The sequence below is a fragment of the Hypanus sabinus genome, chromosome X1 (assembly GCF_030144855.1).
Source record: "Hypanus sabinus isolate sHypSab1 chromosome X1, sHypSab1.hap1, whole genome shotgun sequence".
In the NCBI taxonomy this organism is placed as follows: Eukaryota; Metazoa; Chordata; class Chondrichthyes; order Myliobatiformes; family Dasyatidae; genus Hypanus; species Hypanus sabinus.
The window spans coordinates 14,008,820-14,024,766 of NC_082738.1; the positions used below are offsets into that span (position 1 = coordinate 14,008,820).

The 15,947-nt window shown below is 42.0% G+C and overlaps 1 protein-coding gene across 1 annotated transcript in view; it reads left to right on the top strand.

Moving 5' to 3' along the window:
* Window positions 1-589: 589 nt before the first annotated feature.
* LOC132384450 (TRAF family member-associated NF-kappa-B activator-like) overlaps window positions 590-15,947 on the top strand; it is a 22,053-nt gene continuing 6,695 nt past the window's right edge. Inside the window, exons 1-3 of the mRNA XM_059955604.1 lie at window positions 590-771; window positions 11,355-11,476; window positions 14,691-15,265. Coding sequence (XP_059811587.1) covers window positions 755-771; window positions 11,355-11,476; window positions 14,691-15,265 — 714 coding nt within the window. The 5' untranslated portion in view covers window positions 590-754. The remainder of the gene's footprint in view (window positions 772-11,354; window positions 11,477-14,690; window positions 15,266-15,947) is intronic.

Genomic DNA, 15,947 nt, shown 5'->3' on the forward strand with positions numbered 1-15,947 from the left:
GTCCTCCCCATGCAATGCTCAGGTTAACATTTCAGTCAGGCTGAGAAGACCTCATTGGTGCTTGCTGCCTTTTAAAATGTAGCATATATCTTGGCTGTCACCCCCGCTGCAGTATTGGGGCAACACTGCATTGTCCAAGGTGTCTTTTAACTTTTAATAGGGCAGTGCAAACAACAGGCTTTGTAGATTTCTGGCAATTGTTTCAAATGATGACGAGCCAGAGAAAAGAACGACTGAAATGAAAAGAGAACAGGCCTTTCCTGTTCCACTGACGTTATTGTTGGTTGATAAAACCACCGGGAAAGTCCCACTGAAACCAGAAGTCAGCCTGTGTGTCTCTAATAGACACTGAACAAATGTAGTGAAATTAACACTTTGGGCAGGGAGCTGCTATGAGAGAGGACAATTTCAGGCCAACTGATTTTTTTTGGCAGTGAGGAGAAGCCAGGAAAAGCTAGTAAATTTGTGAGATTAACTACAGCGATGCAGTTTTTGTTTTATTAGTGGTTGATAAGTGATGATTCTAAACGAAGGAATATCTGGGAACGAGAAATCCAAGGATATGTTCTCCTCTCTTCCTCTTATAAATAAGTATTGGATAATACAAGGATAAAGAGTTCATGAACAATGATATCAAATTGATCACAAATGTACACCGATGCTGCTCTGAAACCAACAAATTGGAGGTGTGCAAGGAATCCAATTCAGAGGGGCTGTGTGCCTTTGGAGCTCTTTCCCTCAAAGGAATCTTTGAATGTTTTTAATACAGAGGTAGGTAGATGTTTGAGAAGCAAGGGGGTGAAAAGTTACCACAAGTGATGGAAGCTGATTTACGGTCTTCTTCAATGCAGGAGTTTGGGGCTGTGTGGTATTCTCTTGCTCCTAATTCATATAAATGTTTGCATGTGAGCTTCTCCTCTCTCTACCTTCTCAGGGACTATCTAATGTGAGCAGTCTACCTTTGATAAACATTTCAGAAAGTTTCTTCGACGATGATTAATTTTGATAAGGTGGATGCTTTCTGTTGACATTTCCTACTGGGGTCCGTTTGAATAAAATCGTCTCTGAGTTAAAATAGACAATGGATTTTCTTCTGTAGATTCATGATATATGAATGCTGATACGCCCAGTGATTTACTGTTCATCCTGAATTGTTCATTGCTAATTATTTATTAATCAACTGAGTGATTTGTTGGGTGATTTTAGAGAGGAGTTAAGAATCGCACCTAGGCCAGACTGGGGAATGATAGCAGATTATCTTCCTTCAAAGATATTAGTCACCCAGATGGGCTTCATAGTAGACCTTCATTCCAAATTTATGTGAGAGTGAGAGTGAGAGTGAGAGTGAGAGTGAGAGAGAGAGAGAGAGAGAGAGAGAGAGAGAGACTTAAGGTTTGCACAAGTTGTTCTAATTTATCAATACTTTTTCTCTTTACAAAATTCTAGGAAATTACGTGTTCAACTAAAAAAATACCAGTTTATTTTATTGTGTTTCACCAAATTCCACTCAGCTGCCAGAACTGGAATGAGTGTGGCTATAGCTTGGTGACTTAAGTAAGGCATCATCTGTAATTGTCAGCACTTTCACAGGAGCACAAATCCCTTGGCAGCATGCTGGAGGAGGTGTAGAGAAGAGATATGTGTAGAAATAAAAATAAACCATTGTTGTACTTTCAGACTCAGAATCAGGTTTATTGTCACTGGCATTAACCGTGAAATTTGTTGTTCTGTGGCAGGAGTAGAGTGCAGGCATCACAAATTACTGTAAGTCACAATAATAGTGCAAAAGTGAGATAGTGTTCATGCGTTGGTGGACTGTTCAGAAATCAGACAGCAGAGGGGAAGATGCTATAATAAGAAATGGAACAGTCCGTTTTGTGAAAACAGCGACAGTTGCAGCTGCACCCTGAACCTTGGTCGCTTCTGTAAACTTTCATTCAGACTTCCTCTGTTGTTTCTCATATCCTTTCCATTATTACTTTTCTGTTCCTAAAGTCTTCATTCAGCTGGGATTTCCAGTGTGAGCCAGGCCACTCCTATGTACTGCTTGCTGCTATGAGCAGGTGGATACAGAACTGACACTAGGAGCAGGACACCCGTACTCTGGGCCAGTGATGGTGATCAGACCTGAGCTTCCCTCCCATGGTGGCCTGACCGAGAGATAGTCCTACTGAAGTTGGAGCATGAGATTTGCTTGAAAGTAGAGTCCAGGCAGACAGCCTCTTGCCTCTCGCCCACTCCACAGGCGCTATCAGAACCTACTGGATCTCTGCTATTATGGATGGGGATCAAAGTTGCCCTCCAGAATCTTGCCCTTAAAACTATGCCTTATAAATGAATTGCAGAACTATATTGCTGCCACATTGGCTTGGACAGCCTTATCTCCAAAATTATCCCTTGGTTTCCCACACTCTGGAGTGACTAGGAAGTAACTCTTGCAAAATGCACAGTCAGACCCGACAGCAAGAAACTGGGAGAAAGAACGTGAAGTGATAGCCAGAGTTGGAAGCGAGCGAATGAACACAGAAGCAGCAAATGCTGTGAACAGGCAATGGGTCAGGTAGTTCGTGAAGGAAATGGAGTTTCATCAGAATTGCTTTTTGTGTTTGGCTCAGATGCCAGATGCTGCTTGTTATTTTTGGGGATGTTTAGTGGGTGAACCTTTCATATCACAGCAATGTGGGATAGGACATTTTTTGGTTGGAGGCAGAGTTAAATGGAAGGTATTGTGGGAATAGTATGGTTAAGGCATACAAACCATTGTTTGCAGCCAAGAGAAAGAGACACAAACTTTGCTGCTCCTGGGGTGAGAGACACTTCCTCTAGGCTGGAGAGCTTGGATCCAGTCATTGTTTGTCAGGCTAACTGGCCCATAACCTCCTGTCTTTTCCCTCCCTCCCTTAAAGTGTGGAGTATTATTTACAATTTTCCAGTCCTCTGGAACTATTTTTCCAGTCCTCTAGAATCCTGATTTGCAGACCCCAGTCAGTTTGCATTGGTAACAACATCTCCTCCACAGTCTCCATCAGCACAGGCTGTGTGCTTAGCCCCCTGTTCTATTTGCTTTATACCTATGACTGTGTAGCTAAGCACAGCTCCAAAGCCATATTAAAGTTTGCTAACGACACCATTATTGTAGGCTGACTCAAAGGTGGTGACAAATCAACACATAGGAGGGAGAGTGAAAATCTGGCTGAGTGGTGTCATAACAACAACCTCTCACTTACTCAATGTCAGCAAGACCAACGAGCTGATTATTGACTTCAGGAGGAGGAAACCAGAGATCCACGAGCCGCTCCTCACTGGGGGAATCAGAGATGGAGTGGGTCAGCAAGTTTAAATTCCTCGGTGTTATCATTTTGGAGAATCTGTCCTGGGCCTTTGACAAAGAAAGCATGGCAACACCTCTGCTTCCTTAGACGTTTGCAAAGAATCAGCGTGACACCTAATTCCTTGACAAACTTCTATAGATGTGTGGTGAAGAGTATATTGACTGCTCGCATCAGAGCCTGGTACAGAAACACCAATACCCTTCAACGGAATATCCTACAAAAAGTAGTGGATGTGACCCAGTCAATCACAGGTAAAGCCCTCCCCACCATGGAGCATATCTACACAAAAAAGTTGTCACAGGAAAGCAGCATTCATCATCAGAAACTCCACTACCCAGGCATGTTCACTTCTCCTTAGTAATAGTGACTTCACTCCCTTCTGTTCTTCAGCACTCTCGAATTCCTGGCATACCGCAATTATTTTCCACAGTAAAGACTGATGTAGTTCATACCCTGTTACTACCTCTTCAGCATCATCTTCCAGTAGTTTCTCATCCACCCTTGTCTCTTTTTTACTCGTTATATAGCTGAAAAATATGTACGTAACTAATAGTATCCTCTTAGATATTATTGGCTAGCTGACCTTAATATTTCATCTTTTCTCTCCTTATGGCTTTCCAGTTGTCTTCTGTTGGTTTTTAAAAGCTTCCCATTCTTCTAGCTTCCTATTAATTTTTGCTATATAATATGCCCTCTCTTTTGCTCTTACGCTGTCTGTGACTTCCCTTGTCAGCCATGGTTATCTCATCCTCCCTTTAAAATATTTCTTCTTTTGGATGTGCCTTCAGAATTGCTCCCAGAAACTTCAGCCATTGTTGCTCTGTCATCATCCCTGCTAGTGTCCCCTTCCAATCAACTTTGGCCAGCTCCTCCCTAACCCATGAACTCTACCACCAACAAGAATAAGAGTAGTATGCTCATGGGACCATCACCAACGGCAGGTTCCCCTTCAAATCCCACACTTTACTGATTTGGAAATGCATCCCTCCCCAACAGTGCTTTGGGACCACCTTCACCAGCAGGACTGCAGCAGTTCAAGAAGGTGCTTTACTACCCCGTTCTTCGTCAAGGCAATGAGGGATTGGTGAGAAATGCCAGCCAAATCTCAAAAAATAAATAAGAAGAGACCCAAGTGGCTCTAGAGTGGATTGAGATAATTGGAAACACTAGTGAATCTTCCAGCATTCCCACATCTTCAGGAATCTCTGAAATATATAAGAAAGAGGCCCAATGTGCAGCATTGAAAGTTAAATAAGGGGAACTGACATTCACCAGGGAACCAAGAGGGATGGTGATCCATTAATTATACTTAAGCAGGCTGTAGTCATTTTAAAACTGGGGCATGTTAGAGTGAACAGAACAAATGCAGGCACTGGTTTTCGTCCCTTGGATTTCATAGAACAGAAGCCATAGTTATGGGTTAAAGGGACACGTTGATTGCCACCAGTGGATACATACAATAGAGACGTAACAACGATGCACATAAGAAGGAGGCCTTTCAGTTCATTGAACAACTCTGCAAGGCCAATCTAGTCATCCTTATTTCCCAATGTTTCTTTTAAATATTGAGGGAGTAAGGATCAGGGAAGGACAAATATGGAAGATATTTCATTTTGGTTATTAGCAAATGCTTTTTGATACATGCAGTGTGAAGGAAGTATTCTGGCTTCTCTGGAGAGACTACATTGACAATCCACTCCTTCCAGAAATAAATTCTAATGTTTTCTGCGTCACGCAGTACACTGGAGTTCAAATGAGCAATTTGCTTTTTGGGAAACATACGCTGTCGATTCTTTACACTTATACCAGAAGAATGTTAGCACAAAAGAAAGCATGCTACAGTAGTTTTTTTTTTGATGAAGGGTCAGTGTTTCTCTTTCCACTTCACAAATGCTGGTGAATCAGCTGCAAACTGTAGCATTCTGCCAAATCTTCCCAGCACTTTTATTTTGGGTTTCCAGCACCTGCAGATTTTTATGTGCTTTCCTCACGCACGCTGGGACAATGCTGCTTGCAAGCAGATAGGCATCTCACTGAAAGTGAGGAGAAACATTAATTTGCAGCAAAGGTTACATATTTTGTTTCCCGCATAGATTCATAACCAACTCTGGAGGCTGGTGTCTGGTCTAATGACACTTGTGGCAAAGAAGGAAATGAGCCCGGCCACACACACAACAAGACCTGCTGCATGACACCACGTCCTCTTTCAGATTTATTGTATTGGAGGTGACACAGGCAGATATTCATTTCTAGTTGTCTTTAGTTGGACTCATAGTTGGACTTGGGAGCTATTTCTTCACCAGGAGAGGGCCTCAATCTGAAATGTCGACTGTCCTTTATCCTCCATAGATGCTGCCTGACACGCTGACTTCCTCCAACAGCTTGTATTTCTTTTGTTTCAGATAGAATCTCCTGTTTTCCTTGGAGATAATTGTTCTCTTTAAGAACCATCCATTTTTACTGCATTTTATTAATTTTAAGGAGGTATCAATTTTCAAGTGGAGTCTCTTGTTTAGGATTTACATGCTTTTAAATTGTATTGTTTCCTTGAAAGCTCTTGGGTGGAGTTGTTTGCTTTACCTAGTAGCTGAATTCATTTCTTTAAAGGTTGACTTATTTCAGGAGGATTTGGCTGTTTTAAGATTCTCATCTTAAAATGGAATGGCTTGTTTGAAGCAACACACACAAAATGCTAAAGGAGCTCAGCAGGTCAGGCAGCATCTATGGAGGGGAATAAACAGTTGATGTTTTGGGCCAAGACCCTTCATCAGGACTGGAAAGGAAGGGGGCAGAAGCCAGAATAAGGTGGAAGGGGGAGGGGGAAAAAGTACAAGCTGGCAGATGATAGGTGAGACCAGGTGAAGGGGAATGTAGGTAGATGGGTAGGGGAGGAGGAATGAAGTAAAAAGCTATAGGGGACAGGTGGAAGTGGTAAAGGGTTGAAGAAGAAGGAATCTAATAGGACTATGGATGAGAGGGAAGGAGGAGAGGAACCAGAGGGAGGCAATGGACAGGTGAGGTGAGGAGAGGAGAAGGGGTGAAAGAGGAGCCAGAATGTGGAATGGAAAAAAAGAGAAGGAGGGAAGGGGGGAAAATTACCAGAGGTTAGAGAAATCGATGTTCATGCCATCAGGTTGGAGGCTACCCAGATGGAATATCAGGTGCTGTTCATCCACTAATATCAGAATGGGAATGGGAATGGGAATGATTGGATTAAAATAAAACTGTTTCTTGTAAAGTGCATTCACTTACTTTCAGGTAATGTGTTTTATTTATTTATACATTTTTTGCTGGGGTCTCGCTGTTATTGCCCATCCATAATGGTCATTGCTTGACACGTGTTTTCAGGTGAATTCCCTAGTTTATCAATGCCTTTTGTTCTTCAGTTTTAATGCAGATATCCTTTAATTTTAAGGCATAATCACTTGTTTTTCATCTATAATCATTTCAAGTGATTTGTGGTGAATTTGCCCGTATTTAAGTAGATCAAGACAAAAGAGACTACAAATGCTGCAATCTGGCGCAACTATCTACTGGAAGAACTTGGTGGCTTGAGCAGCATTTGTGGGAGGAAGGAAATTATCGATGCTTCAGGTCGACAATTTCTTTCTTAACCCTCACCCTGAAACAGGGTTTTGACCTGAGATGTTGACAATTCCTTTCCTCCCACAGATGTTCCTCACCTCACTGAGTTCTTCCAGCACACTGTAGCTTAAGTAGACCGAATTGTTTTTCAGTGGACATTGTTACACATTTTTAAGGTGAATTTATTTAATTTAAGTCGGCATCACTTTTTTTAAAAAAGGTTGGCTTGCTTACCTTTTGATTTACTTACTTCAATGTGCAATTTATTGTGTATCTCTGCATGGGATTGCTGTAGTGCTGGCTTACCAACAGTTAACTAGGAGCAGGAGACAGGAAGGAAGAGAAAAAGATTCCTGTGTACAGATGAACAGCACATGTCTTCCTCTCTAGGTTATTATAATAAGGTTATTACTAAATCTGTCACGGGTAAAGCCCTCCCCACCATTGAGCACATCTACAGGAAATATTGTAGGAGGAAAGCAGCATCCATCATCAGGGACCCCCACCACCCAGGTCGTGCTCTCTTCTCACTGCTACCATCAGGAAGGTGGTACAGGAGCCCCAGGACCCACACCACCAGGTTCAGGAACAGTTATTACCCCTCAACCATCAGGCTCTTGAACAAAAGGGGATGACTTCACTCAGCTTCACTCGCCCCATCACTGAACTGTTCCCACAACCTATGGACTCACTTTCAAGGACACTTCATCTCATGCTCTTGATACTTATTGCTTGTTTATTTATTATTATTATTTTTTCTTTAATTTTGCATTTGCACAGTTTGTTGTCTTTTGCACACAAGTTGAATGCCGAAGTTAGAGTGGTCTTTCTTTGATTTATTTTTTATTTTTTTAATTCTATTATGGATTTATTGAGTACAGTATGTCTGCAAGAAAATGAATCTCAGGGTTGTATATGTGACGTATAGGTACTTTGATAATAAATGAACGTTGAACTTTAAATCATTTGTTTTTTAGTAGATTAACTTCTTAATTTGTTTTTGGAGGGATTCTGTGTCCCTGAGTCCAAAACAGAAGAATAGATGGGTCATTTTATATCTGCTTGTAGCTTGAAGGCAAATTCCTTTGTATAAAAGTGGTGCCATATTTGAGGATGGACATTGTTGTGTTTAACCTCATTTTGTGGGGGTAGATTTTCTTGTTTCAGTTTATTATGAATTTTTTGAGATGTTTCATTTATTTTAAAACAAATCATTCTCTCCATTCCCACCCTTCTTCCAGTGCCGAAGAAAGGAACCAACCCAAAAATTCTCACCAAATGAAGTCAACTGACATTGTGTAAATTAGCGTTCATCAAGTGATTCCCACCTAGCACGCCAATCGCCAAGATATGGAGACAGATCAGGTAGTTTTCTTGTCACTACTGACTCCCTAATGTAGCTGTAATATATTATATTGATAGCAGAAATGTAAAGCGTCCAACCTATACGCAGGCTTGTGCGATGCATGACAGGGTTAGGTTAGATATTATATCATTGCGCATGACCTTGGAATAGTTAAACCATGCATAGCATCACATCCCTTCCCTATCCCAACCTGATGTCTAGTCATAGTTATCCAGCATGAAAACAGGCCTTTCAGCCTGACTTGTCCATGCCAGCCAAGGTGCCTTCCTGAGCTCGTTCCATCTGCCTGCATTTGCCCGACATTCCTCTGAGCCCATGAACCTGTCCAAATGCTGTTTAAGCATTTTAATTCTCCTTTCCTACTTCAATTCCTTTGACAGCTCATTCTATGTCCACATTAGCTCTGTGTTTAGACCAGAAGAGATAGGAGCAGAATTAGGCCATTTGATAGGTGCAGAACAGCTCCACCATCCCATCAAGGCTGACTTATTATCCCTCTCAATCCAATTCTCCTGCCTTCTCCCCATAAACTGTGATGTGTTTACTAATCAACCTCCACTTTAAATATATGCAATAACTTAGCCTCCGCAGCCATCTGTGCCAGTGAATTCCACAGATTCGCCATCCTCTGGCTAAAGAAATTCCTTCTCATCTCTGTTCTAAATGGACGTGCCTCTATACTGGTCATGGACTCCCCCACCACAGGAATCACCATTTTCCACACCCACTCTATCTAGGCCTTTCAATGAGATTCCCATGCATTGAAAAAATTCCCCTGCGGTCCCTTTTAAATGTTTTCCTTCTTACTTTAAACCTTTATCATCTACTTTTAAATCCCCCTACCCTAGGAAAGAGACTGTTTTATAAACCTCTGATAAGGACGTCCCTCAGCCTCCTACACACCAGGGAAAACAGTCCCATCCCATTGAGCCGCTCTTTATAACTCAGTCCCAGTAACACTCTTTCCAGCTTAATGACATTCTTCCTAAGCTAGCCTACTAGAACTGTATATAATACTCCACGTGGGGTCTCACTGATTTCTACAGTTGCAACACGACATCCTAACTGATAAGGGCGAGCACACCAAATGCCTTCTTCACCACCCAGTCTACATAAACATCAAACAAATCAGCTACAATCAATAGGTGGTGGCCAACCTGAAAACTCCTTGTCCACTGCACCCTTTCTGAACTAGCCTTCACAATTTGTCAGAGAAAAGGTTTCTTGCATACGATGAGGCAAAAAGAGGTTCCGGATCCAGAAAAGAAATAGGAAGAGACAAAGAAGTAACTAAGTATGTTAATTGGAAAAACTGGGCAAAAATATAAATAATCAGGATGAGCTTGTAGGGCTATCTGAACACAGTCAATTCTTGATTGTCCAGCAGCTGACTCACTGGTTTACACAACTGCGCAAGGAGGGTGAAAAGCCAGTGGGCAAAGAGGTCTCAGATGGAATACGATGCAGGGAAGTGTATGATCATGCACTTTGGTAGAAAGAATAAAAGTGTAGACTATTTTCTAAATGGGGAAAGAATTCAGAATTCAGAGGTGCAAAGGGTCTTGGGAGCACTGGAGCAGGATTCCCAGAAGGTTAACCTGCAGGTTGAGTCGGTGGTGAAGAAAGTAAATGCAATGTTAGCATTCAATTTGAGAGGACTAGAATATAAAAGCAAGGATAAGGCACTGGCCAACCTACACTTGGAGTATTGTGAGCAGTTTTGAGCCCCAGTTGCACTGGGATGAGGCAGGGGTAGCCTATGGCTCCTGGTCCTGCTCATAGGCTTGGCTCAGGAGCTGGTGGGGCTGTAGCGGTGAGGGAGTGCATTTTCTTTTAAAGATGGTTACAGCTTCATCATATTCGTGTTTTTAATGACAAAGTTTTCTTTGGTGACTCTACACAGTAGAGTCCCATTTTTGTCCCATTTTGCTAGCTCCATCCAGAATTTCTCAAACTATTTTAGAGTTGTTAAGAAGATGTTGGTCTTCACTAGTGAATGTATTAAGCTCAAGAGCCATGAGGTAATGTTGCAGCTTCATAAAACCCTAGTTAGACCACATTTGGGGTATTGTGTTCAGTTCTGGTTGCCTCATTATAGGAAGGATGTGGAAGCTTTGCAGAGAGTGCAGAGGAGATTCACTATGACGCTGCCTGGATAAGAGAAGATGTCTGATGGGGATAGGTTTTTCTCTTTGGAGTGAAGGTGGATGAAGGGGGGTGACTTGACAGAGGTCTATAAGATGATAAGAGACATAGATCGGGTGGATAGCCAGAGACTTCTTGCCAGGTGACGGGTCTTAAGGTGGATCTGCAGCTTGGCCAAGCTGCTGTAGACTTGTTTGATGCAAGGAATGTAGATGCAGGGGGCATATATGAGGCATGATTTTAAGGTGATTGGAGAAACGTATAGGAGGGATGTCAGAAGTATGTTTTTTTATACAGAGAGTAGAGGGTGCTTGCAACACCCTGCCAGGGGGTGGTGGTGGAGGCACATACAGTAGGGACATATAAGAAACTCATAGTTAGGCACATAACTAAGAAAAATGGGGGGGGGGGGGGCTATGTGGGAATGAAGGGTCAGATTGATCTTAGAGTAGGTTTTGGTCAGCATAATATGATGGGCCAAAGGGCCTGTACTGTGTTGTAATGTTCTTTTATTCCATCATCCAACTGGTTTTTTAAATTATTCCAGGGTTTGCAAGTACTCTCCACAGCCATGTTGTTTCTCTTCTGATATGAATCCACAGGTTTACCTTTCCAAAGAGATTGTTGTATTGCAATCAAAAATACAAAGCTTGATTGTTTTTCCTTCGTTCCCTGACCTCCTGACATTATCATTACTCTGTTCTCCTTGAGTAAAGTAAGCTTACACAGCACAGATTGGGGATTTCACCTGGGATCTTCCTGTGCTGAATGGCTTGATGTGCAGACTAGCCCTGCAGTTTATAATGGACTGCATAACCTGCCTCCTTCAGCATTAATTTGTTAATATGTTTGGAAACCGTGCAGTCTTGCATTTCAGATTTAAGTTATCAAACTGGCCTTAGTTTTAAACTCATTCCTCTTTCCAGAGATAAGGAAATGGAGGAGGCATTTGGACTGCTGTTCCAGGAATTCAGAAGGTTGAAAATGGTGTGCGCGAGGCAGGCAGAGCTCATTAAAGAGCTGACTGAGAAGAGGGAAATAACTGCGGGTGAGTAAAGACCACTTTCTCATTGTAGGCCACACAAAAGATGTTCATTTTTTATTTACAAGAAACATTGTTAATAGACTGAGGCAGAATCAACGAAGGGGAAATAAGCATGGCAGTTAGAGAATGTACATGCAGGATATGGAATATGCCACGAATTCAGGTATTCATGTTTTGAATTGCAGGAATTGATAAGAGTTCAACAGAATAGGTTACTTTACCTGATAAAATTGGATTTACTGAGGAATAAAAGAAGAGCAAGAGGCCATTAGTGGAAGGGTGTTCCACTAACCAGTTAAGTTATTGCTGATCAATATCTTGTTCCTATTTCCCTACCTACTCTACATATTTCTTGCTGCCCTTACCAAACAAACATCAGCCTACCTTGGTCTCTCAAATTCAGGCCACTTAGATGTAGCAAAGCAATCGCCAGTGCCTGTAAATCCGATCCAATTACTGTCTGGGAGGAAACAAAGCATTCCTATTGGCTCAAGGGTCAAGAACCAGAAGAGGTAGAATGAAGATGCTTGGCAGAAGTGAAGTGAAGAAAACGCTTCTCCCTGGTGAGCAATTAGAATCAGCAACACAGTGTCAGGGATAATGGAGGAGGTAGGCTCAATCGCAGCTTTTGAAAGCAAGCTGGACAAACATGCAGTTAGCAAGTCCAGTCGGAGTGCTCTTGCATAGAGCTGGCAGAAACTCAATAGGCCAAATGGCCTCTTTCCATGCTGAAAGTACAAGGTTCTCCAGTGCCAGTGAGTTGACACAGCTCCTGTACAAGCCACAAGCCCACTGCAGGTGGAAGTCACTTGCTCTGGGGTGTTAGCTTTGACTTCCAGTCAGGGTGGTGTTGGTGTACAATGCTCCCTTGGTCTACATCTTCCAAATAGCTCAAGAAAACATCTTTGTTGCTTCTTTTACATCTGTTTTTCACATCAGATGTGTTTCTGGGACTGGTAGAGCCTGCAATTTACAGTTTGAAGATCGATTGAGTGATCCAGCACTTTGATGTCTCCAAGAAGGTTTGTACTCAGGCGGCCTCGCTGCAAAGGAACAATGCGAGCCAATGTTCAACTCTATTAATCACCAATTAACGTATTGAGGAAGATTGAGACATCGAAGCGAATGCGGAAGGCGAGTGAGAGTTCAGCGTTGACTGCCTTCCTTTTGATCACTGCCAGAGAAGGAGTTTGTGAGTGGCCTATCACTGTGAGGCTCTCTATAGCAAGCGGGTAGGCCTCTGCCTCATGCGGTGTCCCTCTCTTTCAATGAATACCGGTGATATTGTAGGACGGTATCGTGGTTCTATGTTTATAGATTGGACTATTGTGTTTATGGACTGTGGACTTTTTTCCAGACTTAAGGTTTTAATATTCTGTGTTTTTATCACCCGTTACTTTTCCATTTTGTTGTGTGAGGGGTGAGGGTTTGGGAGTTGATGTCTTGTTGTCTTCTGTTAGTTTTGTTGTGTGGGGAAGGGTTGTTTTTCTGGGGGGTCAATGTTCCTATTCTGTCTTGTGAGGGTGCGAGTGGGATTTTGGGGGTTGATGATCGGGATGCCATTCTCTTTTGTGTGGGGACAGCGGGTGGGTTTGATGCTTCTCTCTGAATGACTTTCATGTTCTTTCTTTGTTCCGTGGCTATCAAGGGAAGATGAATTTCAGAGTTGTATATGGATACATGCTTTAATAATAAATTAACCTGTGAACCTTTGAGCTGAATGAGTCAGAAGGTGACAAATTTAATCCCCACTCCATGACTTAACACAGGTAATCTAAACAGACAACTCAGTGAAGTACTCCAGCATGTCCAGTTTTACAGATTACGTTACGTCGGCCCAATCCCATCCACCCTCTGGAATCGCTGCCCACTCTCCCACCATGTCCAGATACAGAGGGTCAATCCTGCTGACCTGACTCAAGCAAAACCTTTGCTGTCTGTAAAATCTATTTAGTGATTTTAATCATCACTGGCCATCAAAGATGTGTTAAAACTGTTACAAATTAAAGTAAAAAAGATTTTAAAATGTCTTGAGCACAGCAACACCTGGGAGCTGCCCCCAGCACAACCTTGGACTGCAAATGACACATTTCACTGTCTGTTTTGGTGTAGATGTGACAACTAAAGCTAATCTTATCTTAACATTGTTTGCTTTTTGTGATAACCTTGCTGAACAAAAATCTACCAATCTCAATCTTGAAGGCTTTAAGTGATCCATTGTACACGACTTTTGGGAAGAATATTATTGATTTCTATCATCCATAGTTTGAAAATGTGCTCCATAAGTTCGTTTTGAAATAGCCTAATATCATCTTGCTGTCCACCACTTTAACCCTTGTTTCATGTACAGTACCTATTCAGAAAAAGTCCCCACTTAGAGACATCTCATTGTATTCTGATCAGCCCACAACCAATAGAAGCAAAGATCAATTGGCTATTCTTCTGATTGGATCTCGTAGGAACTTTCTATGTATAAATTAGCTACTGCATTTATCTACATGTTTGATCAAACTGTCAGGATTCCCCTATTTTCATTAGATTACATGTAGGTGTGTGTCTCATACAAACATTAGATGCCATCCAACATGAGCTGTGTCACTGTGCTAAGCTACTCAAACTACAATGTTAGCGGTTGCTGTCCCTTAAACTATTGGAGTGTTTCTGCTTAAGTTGCTAGTGTGGATGGTGAATGTAGGGAATTGACAACTCAAATTTCTAAACAACTTAATTTATTCAGTGAATTGCTGGGGGATGTAGACTCAGGAGGTGCTCAGGTCTATACCCAGATTGTGTTTTTCCTGGTCGAGGTGAGGATGCTTGGAGTGTAGGCAGTGGGTCATTGGCAGGATGTGGTGGTGTTGAGGCTTGTATAGTAAGTCACAATTGGTTCAATGCTCCTGAACTTTGGAGAGAAAATTTCTGTTAATCATTACCCAATAATCTTCCTCTGAAGAGCATATGGCAGACATAGATGGAGGCAAGCTTTCTCTGATGAGCCTCCTGGGATCTATTGTCAAGGCTTGTACTCCAGCAGGGTATCAGAGACTACAGGGCACCCTGACAAAATTTAATGGTTGAATAGTCAATCACTTGTTCTCTTTCTTGACACTAATCTTTAACAGTTATTCCAAAATAATATCAATATCCTGTAGGTAGTGTTTCAAGATACAGAAGGCATGTTAATGAAAACATTCTATATTTAACTGCTTTCTGCCAGATATGCCCTTCACTGTGCCAATACAATGCACTGACGCTGGAAAACCTGACCAATCTGAAGGACCCTTCCTCAGACCTCAACAGAAGGAAATTCTCCAGGGAGCTGTCTGCAATGCACTAGCTGATTGTCAAGAAGTTATGGGGGACACAAGCCAGGACAAAGGGCCTGAGTACTGCCCCAATCTTGACATCAAACCTCCTCCCTTCAACAATGATTATGACTTTTTAATGAATGAAGCAGTAAAATCAACTCACCTGAAAACTGCCGAACTGTTGGAACCTGCAACTGGAGAAAGTGCTCAAGCATCTGCCAGTAACTTGTATGATGACTACAGAAACGCCTTTAGCTTTGAGGCAATCAGGAGTGCATCAGAACAGCCAACTACAAATATTCCTGACCCCTTCATGAACGGACGAGTGGTGCTTTCAGGATCGGACTACCCCTTTGGGGAAAAGGAACACTCTGAAACTTTAAATGTTCCTGTTCCAGGGAGCTTGGACTCAGATGGCATTTATCATTCCACAGAATGCGTGTCTGTTATACCATCTTCTCCGGAGATGAGTACGTCACAACAGGTAGGCAACTTTTATACTGTGAGATGCTGTCATGTTTTAACATCTATGAATGATCAGCACATGATCGGATTTAGTACTTTTCAGAGAATGTAAAAGTCAAAAATCAACCAAAAGCAAAGTCCCCTGATTGAAGAAGCAGCCTCTAGACTGTGAAATACAGAAATTTGTTACGCTGTCCTACCGCATCTGGTCCATGGGCTTAAATCCCACGAACTTCTGGGTGGACAATTTACCCAATCTGCTAAACATAAATTCCCATTTTGAAATGATTTTGGACAACTTTTAACAAAAGTGATGGTTGCTGCTGGTTACTTAACTTTGCCATAATTTTATGAGTAGTCAATTTGCATATTTTTGGCGCAGGCATGCGGGGATTCAACAGTGTGTTAATAGGAAAAGGATTCTGTGCAAAGCTCATGTCACACTACACCAAGGAGTCCTTGAGGCTAGCATTCAATGCAAAGGTATTCCATTTACCATCACTGACTCAAAGCTCAACAAGAAGTATTAATGCTTTATTTTAAATGATATTTAAATTCTTTTGCACAGGATAATGTTCTTAACTGCTATAGAAGTGTTGAACAGTTACAACATTGGCACAGGCACAGAAGGTAGGGTGCTTCAGTGGCGGAGCAACAACGTCATTCAGGGTACAAAACACAACAGAAATCAGCACCATGAA